General features: G+C 43.6%; 1 protein-coding gene across 1 annotated transcript in view; it reads left to right on the forward strand.

Annotated features, from left to right (window-relative positions):
• nup160 (nucleoporin 160) overlaps positions 1 to 18289 on the forward strand; it is a gene marked incomplete at its 5' end in the record, with an annotated part of 29188 nt that extends 10899 nt beyond the window's left edge. Inside the window, 29 exons of the mRNA XM_080736485.1 lie at positions 2032 to 2265; positions 2886 to 2983; positions 3099 to 3183; positions 3573 to 3641; positions 3967 to 4050; positions 4167 to 4337; positions 4576 to 4675; positions 6048 to 6213; positions 7281 to 7414; positions 7735 to 7895; positions 8148 to 8284; positions 8399 to 8469; positions 8949 to 9111; positions 9752 to 9821; positions 10115 to 10213; positions 10812 to 10931; positions 11204 to 11299; positions 11770 to 11864; positions 12288 to 12384; positions 13362 to 13467; positions 14436 to 14596; positions 15073 to 15133; positions 15219 to 15329; positions 15563 to 15686; positions 15995 to 16096; positions 16236 to 16377; positions 17345 to 17470; positions 17635 to 17730; positions 18007 to 18289. Coding sequence (XP_080592611.1) covers positions 2032 to 2265; positions 2886 to 2983; positions 3099 to 3183; positions 3573 to 3641; positions 3967 to 4050; positions 4167 to 4337; positions 4576 to 4675; positions 6048 to 6213; positions 7281 to 7414; positions 7735 to 7895; positions 8148 to 8284; positions 8399 to 8469; positions 8949 to 9111; positions 9752 to 9821; positions 10115 to 10213; positions 10812 to 10931; positions 11204 to 11299; positions 11770 to 11864; positions 12288 to 12384; positions 13362 to 13467; positions 14436 to 14596; positions 15073 to 15133; positions 15219 to 15329; positions 15563 to 15686; positions 15995 to 16096; positions 16236 to 16377; positions 17345 to 17470; positions 17635 to 17730; positions 18007 to 18090 — 3363 coding nt within the window. The 3' untranslated portion in view covers positions 18091 to 18289. The remainder of the gene's footprint in view (positions 1 to 2031; positions 2266 to 2885; positions 2984 to 3098; positions 3184 to 3572; positions 3642 to 3966; positions 4051 to 4166; positions 4338 to 4575; positions 4676 to 6047; positions 6214 to 7280; positions 7415 to 7734; positions 7896 to 8147; positions 8285 to 8398; positions 8470 to 8948; positions 9112 to 9751; positions 9822 to 10114; positions 10214 to 10811; positions 10932 to 11203; positions 11300 to 11769; positions 11865 to 12287; positions 12385 to 13361; positions 13468 to 14435; positions 14597 to 15072; positions 15134 to 15218; positions 15330 to 15562; positions 15687 to 15994; positions 16097 to 16235; positions 16378 to 17344; positions 17471 to 17634; positions 17731 to 18006) is intronic.
• Between the last annotated feature and the right edge of the window lie 1823 nt (positions 18290 to 20112).

A 20112-nucleotide genomic window follows, 5' to 3' on the forward strand; every position in this document is an offset into this window, starting at 1 on the left:
ATGAGGAATGGAGGGCCTTGGTGAATCCTTTCACCAGCGGCAGCCTGGAGAGGACATACGGGGCGGGAACCGAAGGCTCCTGCCCGGGCATTTCGTCGTCATCCTCGGCCTCTTCAGAGGGGAGAGGAGGTGGCAACTCCTCTCCAACTCTGGCAAGAGCTCTCATGTAGACCGTGAGATGATCCAGCATTTCTGCTGCAGAATCGACGTCCTCTGCTCCCGCTTCACCCGCTTGACTGGCGGGTGGAGGGGCAGTGGTGCCTGAGGAGGACTGGGAGCTCCCTGCGGCGTCCAGTTGACGTGCTGGAGCCGCAGGGGCATTACCTTTCACTGTGACCGTGAGTCGAGAACCATCGTCCTCGACGGAGTCCTCCTCCTCCTCGGCCGTGTAACCAGAGTATTCAGAACCAGAACCCTCGCTCTGACAGGAGCTCAGGTCCGACTCTCGCCTGAAAGTCTGGACTGTTTTGGTGATGCTCACGTTGAGGGGAACGTCCCCGACGGTCACATCCGAGCGTTTCTTTTTGGGCACCGCGCCCGAAGGGGAAAAGGCTACCGGAGGGATGTTAGCCTTCTTGGTCGCCTTCTTAGCGGCGACTTCACCAGACCCGCCAGCTCCAGTGACAGTGGAGCTAGCTGCGGTCGGTTGCGCGGCAGGCGGTGTCTCATGTAGCACGGCGCCATCTTGACTTGGAATGGCGCGCTGTTTGCCAAACGGATCTCCGGAAGGCAGCGCCGCACCTTGACCAACGGTGCGGGCCGTCTGGGGAAGGAAAGACTGGGCTGTGGGGTTGAGAGCAGTGGACCCACCTGGTGGAGCGCAGGCCCCGAGGCCTGCCCTGGCTAGGTAGAACCGGTGTACCAGTACATCGTGGTCGTAGGCCACGCAGAAGTCACAGAAGGGTCCTGCTCTCCCCTGAGGACTCAGTGCAGAGAAGGCGTGTGCAACGCCCATGCAGCCGACACAGAGAGGGTGAAGATCCTGTCCGTCGATGAGTCCTGGACAGCCTGGACATTGCCTCGGCAGGAAGGCCAGAGGATCCATGGCGAAGCACTGTAGCTAGAGTTAACAAGAAGCAGACGAGCTAACAAGCTAACGGCTAAAGCTAGGCCACGCTTGATTCGGGCAGGGCCTGAACAAGCGGTAAGCAGTGTAGCTAACGTTAACAAAGAGCAGACGAGCTAACAAGCTAACGGCTAATGCTATGCCACGCTTGCTTCGGCGGAGGCCTGAACAAGCAGTAATAATCCTTTGTTATAGAAGGAAATAACCGTCGTTTTAGGACGGGACAAGAATAAGTATTCTTAAGTACGGGTTAATTCAACACTCGCCGGTGGGCGACTCCAATGCCACCGCTTTAGGCTAATGCGCGAAGAATAATAATACAAAGGCTGAGTTTCAACTTATCTGAATGTGATATCGCAGAGAGTGAAAAGAGGATGTTACTTCCGCCTCCGGGGGCTTATATAGCCTGGAGGCGGGTCACTCCGGTTTGAGTGACAGGCCCTTCCTACCTACGTTAGTACGGGAGCTGAAGTAGTTTCTCTGAATGATCGCCAGGGGGCGTCATTACCCAAGTGGGAGGTCATCCTGGAATATTGACAGTAAACCTATGTTTCTATGTCAGCAATCTGGCCAGCCATCGTCAAAGAAAAGGTCCTTTTCACTTAACTGGAGCTCAGTTAGTCTGTTCTTGACAGTGGTTCTCAAACCTTTTCATGTGAAGGACCCCCAAAATGATATTTATTTGGCCACGGACCCCCATTTCAAAATATCTAGTTCCAGGGACCACCCAGAAGCAAAATTTGAGTTACAAACGTTCGCTTTGAAAATACATATATTCAAAGATTTGCACACATTTTCACGACCTTTTTCAAAAATAGCAGATCTACAAGCTCGCAGCGCGGCACGCTGTGAGCTTGTATATCTGCTATTTTTCACTGGTTAAAGCATTCGATAATTCTAGGCCTAAATGGGTTAAAATCATGTAGTAATATCAGCACGTCATCCCTCTCTCCTCCTGCCCCCAGTTCCAGGCGTGTCTGGTGGAGGTGGACATGTTGGAGTACATGCCTGCCTGTAAGGGGGTGAAGCAGGTCGCAGGCCAGGGCCACAAGCTGCGCCTGTCCTTCTCAGACACCACAGGCTGGTGTCTGGCCGTCTACCTGGCCGTCCCCCAGAGAGGACAGTTCACCGTGCTGCAGCTGGTCGCTGCAGACAACCGCTACAGCCTGGATCACATCTCCTCGCTGTTCACCACGCAGGTAAGGCCGGGACGGGTATAGGGATGGGCACACCAAATTCTGGGCCCTGGGTACAAGGATTCACTGTGGGCCCCCCATGAATGTTAACTATTGAAAAATAGCAGATATACAAGCTCACAGCGCGGCACCGAGTGCCGCGCTGCGAGCTTGTAGATCTGCTATTTTTGAAAGAAATGTGTGCAAGAAACCTATGTTTCCATGTCAGTGATGCTCAAACTTTTTCATGTCAAGGACCCCCAAAATGATATGAATTTGGCCACGGACCCCCATCTCAAAATATTTATTTCCAGGGACCATCCCCCAGAAGCAAAATTTGAGTTACAAATGTTCGCTTAAAAAATACATATTCAAAGATTTGCACACATTTTCACGACTTTTCAAAAATAGCAGATCTACAAGCTCGCAGCGCGCGCTGTGAGCTTGTAGGATCTGCTATTTTTCAATAGCTAAAGTTACTAGTGCCCCTCCACCTTGGGCCCTAGTAACTCAGTCCCACTTTCCTACCCCTTGTGACGCCCCTGGGGATGGGACAATATGAAAATTTCATATCACGATTATCGTGCCCGCAATTTACGATATTATATTTTATTTACGATTTATTATATTATCTTTATGAACAGGAGACATTGGTGGACTTTGCTTTGACCTCCACTGACATCTGGGCTCTGTGGGTGGACGACGCAAACACCACCGTAGTCAAATACATCAACTACGAACAGTAAGTTTGAAGTTTTGTACCAGGCATTTTGAGTTTTTCAGGTTTTAATGTTACAGTGGATGTTTCTGAGACATAACGATGGTAAAGTATAACAAGCGTTTGTCTGTGTGTTCAGTAATACAGCAGGACAGTGGAACCAGGTCTTTGTTCAGCCCCCACCAGAAGACGAAGTCCATATTGGAGTTGACCAAGATCCCAGGGTAAGCTTTCCCTGGTACCACCACCTCATATAACCACTGATGAGTTATCAGCTATTATCTCCTATTATAAACTGAGTATTATTAACACTGAATGAACTAGACCAGGGGTCTTTGACAGGCTGTCAAATGATGAAAATATATGGAATCTATGAAAAGGTTGTGGGGGGTCCCTGCTTCATCTCTCTCTCAACTAAGGGGTCCGTGGCCTGAAAACGTTGAAGACCCCTGGACTAGACCCTAATCCCACCTATGCTTTGCCCCCTCAGCCTTTTCCCTTAAATATAGAAAATGCCAAATGTATGCACAGATGTTGTGAGGTACATTATTAGATCATTTAAAGCAGTCATCAGGTCTGTGCAAATCTTTTAGTATTTTATTTATTTTTTCAGGAGACTTATCTGGAGGTGCTCTTCTCCCCTCTGCGCTTCACGGCCTCTGCCATCGTTAAAGCACTACAGGTAAAGAGTACCTGCTGTCACTCTGACCGTGGTGCCAGGTATAAGAGATATTGTTGTATTGTATTGTTAAAAGATAGATTTTCTCTTCAGACTTGTAGGATGAATGGTGCTAGTTCAAGAACAGAATGTTTTAGACTGTTTGTTTTAAGTTGTACTCAACCACAAAAGAACACATCACATGACCAATCAATTAACAGTCAATTGTTTGTTTCTCCCACAATAAACCTCTGCATTTTGGTGTCTGAATCACCCTTACATGTCCATATTCCGTCCAAAGAAGTGTTTTATTTGTGTCTGACTAATGTGCTATTCCCGGTGTTTCCAGATCTTCAGACGAGGCTCGGAGAGAATCATCGACGTGTCCTGGGAAAGGCTGAAGAGAGACGTCACCGTAGCTGTGGAGAATGAGGTACCATCAGTTTTCTGTATCCTGTTCTGTTATATTCATTATGTTATTATGATATTTATAATAAGAAAATGTATACAACAATTACCTAAACTTCTGTGTGTCTCTGTGTCTTCTAGCTGCAGAGCAGCGTGACAGAGTTTGAGTTCTCCCAGGAGGAGTACCGTCAACTACAGGTGGAGTTCTGGTCCCGCTTCTACGCCTGCTGTCTGCAGTACCAAGAGGCGCTGTCCATGCCCCTGGGCCTCACTGTCAGCCCCCAGACTGCTATGGTCTGCCTGCTTAAGAAGGTAAAGAGGTGGTCCTATAGTCAAAATGTCAATGTTTCAGTCAGACACCTCACCTGCTCTTTTAATCACTGTAAACTGCACTGAATTGGAGCATAAACAAGGGGCTGACTGGATAGCACGTTATTTGCCATTTTACATGTTTCCTCTAATATCCCATCTAAATAAGAGGTGTGATAAATACCATCTACTGTATCAGAAATGTGTCAATTATAATCTGAGGAACTGGTGTTTGTTGCAGGGTTTTGTGTCCTTCCTCTTGCCATGTTTTGCGGTGGACCACCTGTACCTCTCCAATGAGAAGTACCTCTTCACAGAGGACGAGACTCCAATATCTGATGGTAACTCTAATGGCTTCTATGTGTTTAAATGGATTGTAAAAAGTGACCTGAAAGATTACCACTTAGTTTTGTTTTTAATACTTTTTAATTCTGTTCAAACAATAAATCCTACAACCTCTAAAGTAGCTTCAGCAAATGACACACTGTGAGAAACTGATTGTACTTCTGTGGCCTACTGGCAGTGTGCCCAAGAAATTCTGTGCTTATCTGTCACACTGTTTGCGCGATTAGCCCCGGACACACAGAGCCACGCCATAAAGACTTTAAAGGCATTAAATGTTCAAACCAGAGGTTGCGTTAGACCGGTAATTTTATTTTATTTATTTATTTATTTTTATGGCCATGACCGGAAAATAAAATTCCCTCTGGACATCCTGACCGATTGAAAAACCAACGGTAATTTATTATTATCACTGTCTGCAAATCAGACACATTTCAAATCCTCTGCTCTGTGCAGCAGGGTGCATCTCTCTCTCTCTCTCGTACTCTCTCTCTCTCATGCACGCACACACTTAAACAGCAGATCTGCTATGTTTCAAAGGAGTAGCCTGTACTGTAGAACTGTCTTGGAAGATTTTATGAATACTCAAAGTTGTCTGACCACAAATGAATCAGAAACAACAGCAGTCCATTTCAGCATCAGGTTGCCACGTGCGCACAAGCAGGTTAAGCCATGGGAATTATGGAATGCACGCACGGTCAACTACCAATCCATATAAACAAACATTATACACTTGATTGAAGTTCTTTTGAGGAGATGGAGTAGAGACTACAAGATCACCACCAAAGCCTTTTCAACTTTCCAAAAGTTGTACAGATGTATGGACGCACATGGTTCACAACTCAACCATAGCAGTGAGTAACCTATATTTGATTCATTGCTGGCCAGATGAATCTATCAACCTTATGAAACATTTGCACAGGCTGACTTTTATTTCTCATTATTCTGAAGTCATGGCATGAAACATGATGCAACAGAAACGCCTTGTTGTGAAACCATTATGCGCACAGCCACAGATCACACGCAGCCTTGCGCGATTATAGTCCAATATAATGAATTCCCTTATGCAAGATAAAGCTGTACGTTGTTGTATAGCCTACTACTCCTTTACATTCAATTCGTTTTCACTCCAACTATACAGTAGTCCTATAGCTTTAACTGTTGTTATTGTGTATGACAAGCACCTGCTTGTCATACATGCATTAAAATGATTATGTCCGTTATTTTTATCAGATGTCCGTTAAACTTTAATCATGCCGGTCACGGTGACTGGCAGTTTAAAATCCTACCGCGACCTCTGGTTCAGACACCATTACAGTATAGTTTGGATCCTATTCCTCACACCCTGCATCTCCTGTCCTGACCCTCTAGATCCAGAGGTGGGCCATGATGTGCTGCAGCTGGTACAGTGTCTACGTCTGCTGAGTGACGCTGTGACAGGGGACATGGCCTATGAGATGGAAAAAGCCCTGGAACATCTACATTCACCTGAGAGGGCTGCAGAGCAGGTCTTGGACAACCTGTTGGCCAGTGACGAGTGAGTATTTTAGGGATGGACACACCCCTTAACCAATAGGGTTGGGATGGGGAGACTGTGACTACAGCAATTTAAAAAAACAATGCGAAGTTATAATCTATAGCATTTAACTCATACAGTGCCCCGGGCCACAAGTGGCCGCTAGAGTGCCAGAAATCTCTCTATAGACCTTCGCTCTAGCTTCCGTCGACACTGTCCCAAGTGCCTTGGGATTTCACTCCAGCCAATGCTATGTGGGACGAGAGGAGGAAGCTAGCTGACACGTAGCCAAAATGCTAACCCCTTTAGAAGCCCCATCTAAAGCTATTTCAGTCGCAAAAAACTTTCTCTTTGGGTCTGGGAACACAATCCGGAGAAAATCCTGTCTAAAGATGTGATTTATTATTGGAGTGGGCGGCACGATGCGGCCGTTAGCGCGACTACGGCCCGTGTATGGCCGAGTGTTGGCCCGGACCATGGATGGACGTTTAGACCGGGGCTTCGTTGAGGCCTCCGATTAAATAATTCATTTTATTAAATATCCCGGACTACTTCGGGATAGGCACCCCGGAATACGTCGCGCCGCCGACAGTATAGATTGAGGTTTTTTTGGGGGGCTCTAAACTTTATTTTAAACCATTTTCAATGGAATAAATCGTCGGACCATCTAGCGTCTCTCGTTGGCTAGCGCTGGACGAGCAAGGACCACCCACGTTGCTCCAAGCAGCTCGGGGTAAGTAAAATAGCAAATAAAATATTGTATTGGATTGAAATAAAGTCGAACTTGTTCGGGATAGGCACAAAAAGGGTTAAGCTGATCATGTAGATTTCTTAGAAATTAAACTCAATCGCACATACTGTATCAAAACGTTTGATAATCTGTTTTGAGGTGCGTTTACCCGGAGGATTATGAAAGTCCGACCTCTCATTTCCCCGACTAAGTGGCTACGCGTGCGGTTGGGGTTATAGTTGGTAATGGGGAGAGCCGGACGAACGCAATTTTGGAGTAATAAGACGCACTCTGGTTTACCTTTCTAGCCTGTCTGCTAATATGTTAACAAACCCATGTCACCGATGTGTCTCCATAGTGACAACGTGATAAGTGACATCCAGGACAAACTGCAGAATGTTCGGAACCCAGTGTCGGCCATGTTTGCCCTAGTGGGCCATATGGACCTAGAGACGGACACAGAGGGCGGTGGGGATGGGCCCCTTCCACCAGGTACGTCATCTGTCATTAAAGCTTTTTGTTTTTGTTTTGTTCTGAGCCCATTTCTTTAGGATTTCTGCATTTCTGAACAGTGGGAAATATTTCCAAATAGGTCAGAGAACATAAAGTACTGCTAAAACCTTCCTCAGGAAGCATGCTGAGAGGTACTGCTGTCTGGTGCTGCCTAAGAAAGTACCTACTGCTAAATAGTACTTGTTTTGTTATTACTGCTCATTGATTGCAAATAGCTTGTCTTGATTTTACGCCCTCGATTGTATGAATCTGCTAAATGTACCTGGATTTCTGAATGTATGTGTCTTGTCTGCTTGCAGGTCACAGTCAGGATGTGAGGATCAGTCTGTCCCAGCTCTATGGCAGCAGCACCGCTGTGACCGTCATGTGTCAGGCTGTGTGTCACATGGCTATGACCAGAGCTCTGTTCTGTAGAGACCTACTCATCCTTCAGAAACTATACCTCCACTTGGGAGACAACGTGAGTAGACTGTGACGATGCACTCTAACAATTATTTGTACAAACAAACACAAGTAAACCTTTCTAGTCCACCAGCCACAGTGGCCGGTAGATCTCAAAACTTCAGTTACTTTCTATACAATTGTTCTAGGCTATTCAAATGGTGTTAGTTTTCTACTATGTTTTTCTGTTGAGTAGTAGTAATGCTGACGAATTCTCACAATTAAATCCAATGTTATTTATCCTGTGTGCGTGTGTGCATGTGTATTCCAGATGATTCCGGGAGGAGGTGCACAACTGCTACAGCTCCAACAGGACCTGATCCCTCGCATTTCTCAGCTCCTCTCCTCCTACTATCTGCTCAAAAACATCAGCCAGAGCCTGGCCTCCTCCATCCCCATGGACACCATGTAGGAACACAAGCGATTTTTACATTGAATATTTGGAATAAATAGCCAATTTGACATTGAGTTGCCCACAATTCCTGCATCCGGTTTAAGTGAAAATGTGTTGTGTTCCTTCAGAGATGCCAACCTGCAGCACCTGTCCGTCCTGGAGCTGTCAGACTCTCCGGCCTTGTCCACCTCAGGCTCAGGTAGGCAATGTCACACCCAGACAACACTCACTGGATTCATGTGTGATATTTTGGCTAAGTTTTTGGTTCATTGGAGTGTTGGTTCAGTAACAGGAGTCCAGAGTCCCGATTCGCTTCTGTTTTAGTGAATGGAAAATACATTTTCAAGTATGTCACCAATATTTATCCAATCAGGAGGGGGATCCCATTTATCATCAATTGTGTTTCGTTTCCAATTTTGGAAGTTTCTAAATGTTTTGGTTTTGTCACTGCTAATTTCACTTGTGTATCCTGTATGAGTTCTCTCTCCTAATTGAAGCAAATTGATGTCCTGGCCTGAAAATATATGTTCTGTTACTAAAGGGCCATCCCTTACTTTAACAAAATAAATATCGCTTACATGGATGTATTTATTAGTCACTGGGATAAAAACATAATCCCAAAGTTTTAATTCTGGTTTCAATACATACATGAACCTTTACCCCTCTCTCCCTTCTCAGTGCTGAGTCCTCAGACGGTGGTGGAGCTGTTCTACCAGACTGTGGCCAGGAAGGCCATCATATCCCAGATCTACAGCCAGCAGCAGAGCCCCACGCTGAGCAATGCCCTGCTCCACTGGCCGCACATAGTGTCCAACATTGTCAATCTGCTAGCACAGTTCCTGTATCCTTCATACCAACCGTTCAGCTGTGTAAAGTGGACTGGGACACATCACCTCAAGCGATCACGTCCCATGACTTTAAATGTCAAAACAATGGAAGTGTTCACTTTTCAAAATATGAAACATGGTTTAATTCACATTCTCAAGCTCTCGATGGTGCATGTATGTGTATTTTTCACTTCAGGTGAAAATCTGTGAAATGTATAACTTAAAAGTTGCAATGCATAATTTTCATGTCCTAACCGGGCTATTCGAACCCCGGTTCCCCGTGCAAGCACCAACATTTCTACTGTTGAGATATAGGGGATAGCTAGGTTGAGAAGGTGAGACATTTCATTCATCTTATCAACCAGTAGTTGTCCTACCCGACCGCAGGATAGGTGGACCAACTAAACTTTGAGGACACCCTTGAAAACATGTTGCAACTCAATGGGATTATCCTCGAGTGAAATTTAAAATAAATAAAACCACCGCACTTGTTGGTTACGTATATTGTATGCATACTCTACCATACAGATTGGTAGAAATAACAGAAAAAGGTTATGGATAGCTGCTTTCAAGCATTCCATACACACTCATTATGTTAATTGATATAGGTTGTGTTCTGCGTCAACAATAAACCTTAACCAGTATCTTTCCCAGCTGGCCCAGTAACCCAGGCTTCCAGTTCCCTGAATGTCTGATGGCCAACTGCCAATACGCACAACTACAGGTAGGTCTCCTTTCATAGCCTGGTCTTACTGGAGCAACCAGAGAAGTCATTCATCTCCTAAGATGACATGTGTATTATGGTGGTGTTGCTACATTGTCTGTGTGATGAAGTTTAAAGTGTCGCTCCCTCCCAATAACTGATGTTATATGCTTAGTAAAAAGACATATATATATATATATATATAGCAGCTATATATATATATATGTCTTTTTACTAGACCAAATTGACCATTTAACTCACCCCAGCACAAATACATAAAATGAAATGAAATAAGCATTTTGACCCATGTTTAGGAGTATGTGAGACTGATCCAGCCCTGGTGTCAGGTGAATGTGGGCTCCTGTCGCTTCATGCTGGGACAGTGCTACCTGGCCAACGGAGAGGGCCACAAGGTTAGTACAGCTTGTTCTGATAAAATGGGTGTCGCACCCCTGCTGTATGATATTGGCTGTCCTGGTGCCGTTCCAGTGTGACAGTCTTTTTTTTTCTCTCATTATGTTTTTGGGTCTTTACTGCCTTATTTTTGGATGGTACAGTGAAGATAGGACAGGAAACATCCCACTTACCCCCCCTGGTGTTACTTCTAATAGTCAGCTCAAGAAATGTATTCAACCACTACCAACATGTTTAGAAGAAATGGTTGTTGTCCTTTAAAAGACAAATTACTGTGGCAATTTTACTGGTTTCATCTACTAATTTAAAGATAATTTTTGAGTAGACCGATTTGTGAAAAATGGTTATCTCCAACCCAATTATACCAATCTGTTTGGGTCAAGATCTTTCACCATTTCTTTTTTTTTATCTTAGCTTTGTTTTCTCAAAGTATAACATTGTCCCGGCATACATCAGCTCATAGGTCCAATTGGAAAATCGTAATTATAACATTTTCCCATCCACAATGGGACGTGTTATACGTATTAAATGGCAAAAATATTTGGCGTCTACAGGAACCTGACTAGCTATTATTCTGAATGTATGTTCTCTGCAAAGGCTCTGCAGTGCTTCCAGGAAGCATCAACAGAGGTGGAGAAGGAAGACTTCCTCATAAAACTGTCCGGAACGGAGGATGAGGAGGCTGCTTCCACTCCCAGGTTACAATACTACAACAAGGTACATAGACAACAGCATGACCGTTTGAAGCATCTTAAACATCGTTGCCTAAAATGATAATGACATGCCCAAAATAGGGATACCAGATTGAGCTTTAACTGAAAAACACATTGGGAAGATTATATGTTGAGGAACATATAATCCCTGAGGAAGACTGTCACAGTTGCTTCTATTTAATAAATGTTTGCATCGAGAGTGAGCTGTGTGGCCTCATTCTTGTCAAACGAGGAAAGTAAGTGAACCAAATTGAAAGCCTATTGGTGTCTGTCCAGGTGCTGCGGTTGCTGGAGGACATGGGTCTACCAGAGCTCATCATCCAGTTGGCCACCATGGCCATAACAGAGGCTGCTAATGATGTCAGGAGCCAGGTAGGCAGATCCTTACAAGGTGTTCTATGGCACTTTTTCTTACCGTCGGGGGCCAAACGACGGCCATGATTTTTTATATTTGGGACCCTAATCTACACTGTAAAGTTCTGAGTGTTTATTTAACTCTGAGAATCCACTTGGACCCCCTGGTGGTACCCAAACCCGACATTGAGAAGTTTGAGAACCACACCGAATGATGAGTAAAACCACTCTCAAGGTCTGAAAGCGGCAGCGCTGGCTCACATTTAGAAATCGCTATCACAGTTACATTCTGTTCCTATAACAACATCTCAGACAGTATTAGGAGGACAAAGTGCTGGATAATTTCTGAGTTCAAGTTAAGGTGGAGATTTTTTGTTCTATCCTGCATCTGTCATATTCTTGGATGTGGAGATGCATCAGTCCATGGCCAATTGATGTTTGATTTTGATGCCAGGTAAATGATGCTTGTGGTGCATCTCTCTCTGCAGGCTGCTCTCTGGACCCGTATCTTCAAACACCACCTAGACCTGGGACACAACCACCAGGCTTATGAAGCCCTCACCCAGAACCCTGATGCCAGCAGGTAATGACAGACACACACACACTGTATGGATAAACATGCAAACACACACACGGATGGTAACTGATGGAGGTGTCTGTCCACCATTATGAGTGCTAGAATCACTTGCACACACTTGCATCTACCGTACAGTACAGTTTACACATACAGGTTGAGCTGTGCAAGAATAAATGATGCCTAAATGAATTCCACTTAATGGCCACTAGAGGTCACTGCTTCATTCAGAGGAGCTGCCTGAAGTCATGCTAAAACATGTACTGCTTATATTCATTCACTGAAATTAACATCATTTAGTGCTTGATGCAGAATAGTATTGTCCAAAAAATACAGCATTTCATCTCCAGTGCAGGAGTTGTTGTCAAACCCTGTTTATTCTCCTTTCTGTATATATTGTCTTTAACCCATTGCCTCCTTGCTGTCCACCAGGCAATTGGACTGTCTGCGCCAGCTGGTGGTGGTTCTGTGTGAGCGCTCCCAGCTTCATGACCTGGTCCAGTTCTCCTACGTCAACCTCCATGATGAGGTACCTCCTCCTAAAGCTTTACTCCAGTGCTTAAGATGTACAGTAGATAAATGAGAGTAATGCCAGGCTTGATGGTTATTCAATTCCAGATTCCATGACAGGATGGTTAGAAAATAGTTATTCCAAGGTACTTATTACCAGATGAAATTGCCTCTCATTAATCAGACTAAATAAGTTTAACTTGACATTTTCTTTTGACAGCAGCTGTCAATTATGAAAATGTGACCACATTTGTCGTCGCATACACATAAACACAGTTTAACATCTAAATGGGACAAGTTTCTAGAGAAGAGGTTTTCCCAAGTGAGGCACCAGAGCATTACAGAGAGGTCAGGATCAACCAACAGGACTGTAGTTAGGCACAAACCTTCATATAATGGTTTACCCTCTTTGGTATTACCATTGATGTTTGCCTAAATGTTGCCTACAAACAATGAAATAAGTAGCACTTCTTACTTTCGGTTTCTTTTCTTTATTCCCGGCTGTGCAGCGTCATATCATGTGTGCATGTGTAGACTTCAACTTGGCAGCGGTACCGTACAGCTCATGGCAGCGTAGCAAACTTAAACTGAATCATCAGTACACTGACATGTTGTTCAAGTTGGAAGAAGACTCGACTCAGTGGACCTGATCTCGCTCACTCTTGCTACCCGTGTTTCATTGTGACAATTACCAATATTTTATAGACTGATGCTGAACATTAACTTCATACATTTCAGTTTTTTAATTGTATTACACTTTGTCATGTAGCATTTTTAGGGAACGTATTTAAATACAAACATAAAAGCATTAACTAATTGGGAGGCCAACTGTCTCAGACTTTGTTTGAAACTCCCACATAGTAATTGTGTGTGTGTGTGTGTGTGTGTGTGTGTGTGTGTGTGTGTGTGTGTGTGTGTGTGTGTGTGTGTGTGTGTGTGTGTGTGTGTGTGTGTGTGTGTGTGTGTGTGTGTGTGTGTGTGTGTGGTTGACAACAGGTGGTCAGTATCATTGAGTCCAGAGCCAGGGCAGTGGATCTCATGTCCCACAACTATTATGAGCTGCTGTACGCCTTCCATATCAACAGACACAACTACAGGAAAGGTATTACATTACAGCAGAGCCTGTTGTCACAACTGCACCTCTGTCCCTCTCACATAGTCTTACACCCACACACACATACATTACAGCTAATTTCACACATGATTCATCTCATGTTGTGTAACCGACTGGTCTGGAAAAAGATACGCCCCATTTCCTAGCAGCATGTAATCGCCATGGAACTCAAACAGTGTTTTGAGTTCCTCTGGTATTTTGTTTTGTTTTAACCTTTTAACCATCACGACATCTATACGTTTATAACATTATGTAACTTATTATAAATCAATACATTTATTGGCGAGGCATGGATGTGTACTGTTATTTGTTGTACAATGTAATTCCTGCAAAACACCCTGTCCAAATTGTACGGTTGTGCTCAAAATTATTCAACCACCTCTGCAAATCTGGTTTATTGGCTAAATTCACAACCTGACAACTGAATGAAATAAATAAATCATACAAGAACAATGTTAATATCTCAACAATTTGTTGTGTTTTTTCTTCTTCTCCAAATTCAATGCTAAATGCCACTTTCAACACCACTTTCACTTTCAATTATTCAACTCTTAATTACACCTGAAAACAAACTGCAATCGGCTAATCAAGGGCTTTAATAGTTGCATCAGATGTGCAATCTGGCCTGACTAGTAGTTTGTTGAGTTGCTGACTGTGATTAGAGCAGTTAGAAACATGTCTAAGGAATGGTCAGAAAAGTTCAGAGAAAAGATTATTGCTTTGTACAAAAAAAAGGAAACGCATATAAAACAATTGCAAAGACACAGAATGTTCCAAAAAGTACAGTTTTGAGCATAGTTCTCAAGTTCAAAGGAACAGTGGCTACACTAATGAACACATTTGTCAGAGGGGGTTGAATAATTTCGAGCACAACTGTGTATATTTCCTCAAGCAGATCAGCGGTCTGTCGTTGACAAGCATTTACTATCTGAGCACACTCTTGTTGTTTGTTGTAGCGGGCACGGTGATGTTTGAGTACGGCATGCGTCTGGGCAGGGAGGTGAGGACGCAGAGAGGCCTCCAGAAGCAGGTCAACTGTTACTTGGCCTCCCTCAACTGTCTGCGCCTCATCAGATCTGAATATGCATGGATCGTCCAGCCTGCCTCTGGAGCCGTGGTATGGACTCGCACACAATGCACATACACACACATGCGTGCATTTGCTTACAAACACACGCGCGTTCAGGCACTCTGATAGACAAATACGTGTTCTGCTTTATTTAGATAGGAGAGTGTGGGGAGACAGGAAACCAGAAAGGTAGAGAGAGAGGAGACACATGAGACTTGATACCAGGAGTCGGATTCAAACCTGCATGCACCAACTAAGCTATCAGTCGGCCCACAAATATACACTCATATATCATTCACATTCACTTATTGGAGCTGGAGCTGATAAATACTTGACTACTGCATGTCATGTCCTGTGAATGAGTGCCCTTAACCGAAAAGAAAAATAGTCCAAATGTTTGTGGGTGTTTTTGTCCAGTGTTAAAGGGTCCTTTTATGCATGCGTGCGTGCTCTGTACTGTACATGCACTGCTACAGTGTATATGAATGTAACGACCCTATGTATTATTATTTCAATGAACGCAGTATGAACGACCAGGAGCATCGCCAAAGAGGAACTGCGATGGAGAGTTTGCAAATGATCCAGGTGGGTCGTCAGACTTTTCCAACACCATAAACCAAACAAATATCAGAGCCGTATGTTAATCGAGGTGTGTTTTTACCACCCTCAGTGAGGCGTCAGATAGACATCTTGGAACTAAAAGACCTGGAGAAGGAGTACATCCTGGCCCGCAGTCGACTCACTCTGGCCCAGCACCACCCACCCTCCGCTGCCATTGCAGGTAGCCAAGCTGTGTGCTTTGTCTGTGTCTATGTATGTCCCCTTCAAAAGTAGACCAATCACCTCTCATAACGCTACATGCCCAATTGTATACTATACACAATTCATACTATGGGATGTCTTATCCTCAGTGGGCATTTCTGTAGGCACTCGGGTGGCACAGGCTAATGTGTAAAAAAAAAAAAACATCTCATTCACGTACAGTTGACCAACACTGTACCTAAACATTTACAGGCAGTGCCTCTGCTGTGGAGATGGTGTCCCTTTTGGTCCAGACAGGGCTGTTTGACTGTGCCCTTTCTCTCTGCAAGACCTTCAATCTTACCCTCACGCCTGTCTTTGAGGGACTGGCCTTTAAGTAAGTCTCTTGTTCCATTTACCTATGTACCAAGCGTCTTATTTTGTGTTGAGCCAGTCAGTTGTCGCACATGCCTGGAACTCTTGTACCTAAGTTACACTGCATTAACCTGGGTAGCAGCATTTGAAAAACGAACGCACCTACACTTGGAAATAGCACAGTATTATTGCGTACTTTTTTTTTTTTTTTTTGTATACATGAATGGGCAGGTTAACAGTCTGGAATAATGTGGTTGTGAAGTGAAGTGTTCACTGAGTTGCCCTCCTCAGCTTGTGGTTTTCTTTCTGTTCCCTTGCCATGTGCTCCAGATGTATCAAGCTTCAGTACGGAGGAGAAGAGTGTCAGAATGAAACCTGGAACTGGCTGGCTGCCAACCAGCTGTCAACAATCATCACCACCAAAGAATCAAGGTTTGTTTGTGTCAAAATTGGTTTCAGTAGACTACCTTTACCATACCTCTACTCCCTTTTTATTTGGAGTTATTGCAAATGGTAATACTCTTTCTCGAGTTTTTCTTGCATTTAGTTCTTTGTCTCTGCCTCTGTCTAGTGCCACAGATGAGGCGTGGAGGTTGCTGGAGTCCTACCTGGAGAGATACTCGTCTCCCAATGCCCAGCACCACCGTTGTGTCATCAACAAACTCCTCTCTCACGGTGTCCCCTTGCCTGATTGGCTGGTCAATGCATACAAGGTGAATGGGATTAGCCAATACAAAATAATGGAAAGGTTATGGTGAGACACCACCATGGCAGTTCTGACTAAATGTTATGTAGGGATGTGATCAAGAGCATACATATAAATGTCAAACGTGTACGTACTGTAGTCTGCGATGGACTTACTCGGACATCATGGTTTATTTATACTTAGATATGATTTTGTGTACTGTACACAATTGAGTTTTCCCAAGAAATGCACCAAAAAGGCTCATAGACTTAAGTCACATATTTAACGCCTGTATTGAAGCCTAGGAATGTATGTACATATACCTGCATGCTGCACTACACACCATGGTGTCGGATTGTTCTCTCATATTCTACTTGGGTCTTAATATGCTTGTTTCACTGATGAGTAATCTTACATTTCACAAAAATAGTTTCTAATTCTAACTTGCTGAAACGTGTAACGATCAAGCCCAACACCCACACAGTGCAGGTGTCTTGTTGCGACCATTAGTTCGCAGTTACTATCAAAACCTCCACCGGCTGTCAGTCAGTCTGTCACGTCACACTTTATTGCCCTACTCATATGTCTGCCACCATTGCCCCTATCCATGCCAAACTTTGCACACACTCCTTGGCTGCCAAACCACAACCTCCACCCCTCATTTCACTGCTCCTACAGATTTGGCCCTAAACTCACGCGAAGCAGTACACGGTATCTCTAAAGTCATGTCATCAACATGGATCTGTCCTAGCCTAGTAAACTGACTCCTCCCATCTTCTGTTCGAATCTGCAATCGCATTCGAATGAAGGCAGGAAGAGACTGGTTTACGAGGCTAGATCTGTCCCATTTCCCATATTCCCTCCTGATTGACTACCATTGCCTTCTAAAGTTTGTGTATGCGATGTGGCGGTCGCTTATCTGCCGATTAGGGAGTCTTACTGGTTCTGCTGTTGTCTGACCTGTTTAATGACTATGTATTGTATGTATCTTCCAGAGAGTGGATGCAGCTGCTCTGCTGCGACTCTACCTGAACTACGACCTCTTGGTGGAGGCCGCGGAGCTGGTACTGGAGCTGGTGGACGCCATTCTGGGGAAGGGCCACCAGTACTTTGGAATAGAGGTACAGCTGATTTGCTCCATACTGTTTGCAAGTTAAGAACCACAAAACTGACATTGTACTGACAACAGTATAATCTGGTTTGTCATCTGCACATAAAACAGTGTGACGTGGTTTTTACTTTGTTGCCTTGACGTTGTGCAATAACTGGGTGTTTGTCTATACAGAAGCCCCTCTCAGCCACAGCTCCAGCAGTGTGGCTGCCGTACACGGCGATAGACCAGCTCCTCCATGCACTGAACGAGACGCAGACCAACGCCAGCGTATGTCTGACCTACTTTCTGTACATAAAAACAATTGTTCAATTCTGCAAATAAAGTCTAGAGGAAATAAGACTATCAAACATCTACATCTAGTACATAATAGATGGGTAAATGCAACATTGCAACTGAAGGTAATGCAATTAATTCTGGGTTCTGGTTCATTTGGGTGTTTACTGTCTGCAAGCAAGGACACGTTCTCTATAGTTGAATCAGTTCATGCTGGTATATAGAACTTTGTCTATTTTTTTTAAATGTATCATTGAATTCTCCTCCCAGCTCTACAACAAACTGAGGGACAAACTGGACGGATATCACAAGCTGGTGGAACAGACGACGAGACGGAAAATCCTGGCTCTATAGATCCCCCAACACTGCCCTACCTGGCCCTGTACAGTGGCTTATGAAGATGCTCTTTAGTGACATGGAAAATGAAAATAAATATTTTTGTAGCAGTATATTTAAAAGGAGTGACATTTCAATTTTTCCACTTCATGGGTGGAAGCTGTTGACCTCATTTCATCTAAGAGGACTGCAATTGAAATTGACAGCCTTATCTTGTTTGTGCATTCATATGGTTACCTAATACCTATTGTAAATATTGTCTATGTTCACATGGTGAAGAAGTCATAGGGTGTTTTTCACTCTATAATTATGTATTCTTTTTTATAGAAGTACATTGTTCTTTTTTTGTACTCTTACGTGACCTTTTACAAACAGGTTTTGTTGTAAATTGTGCAAATGCAATTAAAAGATTTCCTTCCATGTCTGCGTTCATTGAAATGAATACATTAAAATAGATGTGATGGTTAGATCAATTTTCTGGTTGATTCAAGACTCGCTGTAGAGGTGATGTCTTGCAGATGAACTGGGAAAAAGTTCTCAATCTCCCAATGAATCGCATGAGATGTTTCAGTACTGTGTTCCCTGTCAGTGTTGTAAGTACATGTACTCGAGTACTGTACTTAAAGGGATATTCCACTTTCAACAGGGAAATGGCTTATGGGCTTCTCTCCACATACACATCCATTGTAACTTCAAACTATCTTAAACACCCATTATATTTTCTAGTGACTCACTACCCTCCTATGTAAGCAGGCCGTGTTTTTTCCATAACTTTTTTCATTTATTTCTAATAATAATTTGGGAAAATGGAAAAAATGAAATACAAAAAAATATTATTAAAAATAAATGAAAGACGTTATCGATAACACAGCCTGCTCACGTATTAGGGGGGTAGTATGAGTCACCAGAAAAGATAATGGGTGTTTTTAATGAATCTATCATGGTTAAAATGAAGTTTGAAGTTACAATGGGTGTGTGTGGGGAGAGGCCCTGGGCCTGGAGGGCCTGGTAACATTTACATCAAATATCTAAATATTGAATCAAGCAAATTAAACTGTCCAGGGTGTTCATAAAAGCCTGATTAGACAATAAAATTAAAATGGAATATCCCTTTAAAGTTTTGAGATAGTCTTACTTTACTGTATTTCCAATTTTCAAATAGATCTACAAGCTCTTAACACCTGCTATTTCAGCAGACGTATAGAGGGTATGCGCATGTATGAAGTGAATGGCAAATCGAGTGGCAAAGTGAGTTTAATGTTGTTTAATGCAATCGGATAAGACTTTTCTGTTAGTATGTAAGGGCTGTCAAGGCCAAAAGTAGTTTTTTTGCCACTCAGTAGGCGTTCCCGCTTAACTTCCGGGTATAATGATGTCAAGCGCATACCCTCTATACTTGCAACTATTTCTACATTGCCGTTTACAAGTAAAACATTTGAGTACTTTTTCCACCACTGCCCAGCGTCTAAAGAGACAGTTGCTGTGCTACTCAGAGATCGCTTATCCGTGACCGTGCTTGCCCCTTTTATACTGTGCCTAGCAGGATGTCATCCTGCTCATGTCACGATGACTCAGCCATATAAGTATATCAGAGCTTATGATCGTGTAGGGGAGGTTTTGTACGCATCCCACCCTTAAGAGGAAATGGGTGCCTTTGTTTGCTGAGCTAGAATAAATATGAAAGGACGGACAATTTTACATGATAGAAAACCCAGCTACCAACTTTTATATAAAATGTCAAACCAACTGGCTTAGTAAGCGGTTATTGCCAATTTTAAATGGAACGCACGTGTAACTTTAAAGGGGACTACTACAGAAATGTCATACCATAGTATTTAGTATGCCAAATGACTTTGTCCGAAGGCCTAGTAGCTCCTAAATGTTGTGTGAAATGTATACTAAATTACTATGTAGTATGTCCGAATGACTCTGAAGTAAAGCACACCGTTTAGTGGATAGTATCTCGTAGGCTTCATGTCATAGCTAACAACCTTGGCCTCCTTTGCATTAAATGTTAGCTTTGTTCAATTCAAAAACCTC

This window comes from Nannobrachium achirus (genome assembly GCF_963921795.1).
Source record: "Nannobrachium achirus genome assembly, chromosome: 11".
In the NCBI taxonomy this organism is placed as follows: Eukaryota; Metazoa; Chordata; class Actinopteri; order Myctophiformes; family Myctophidae; genus Nannobrachium; species Nannobrachium achirus.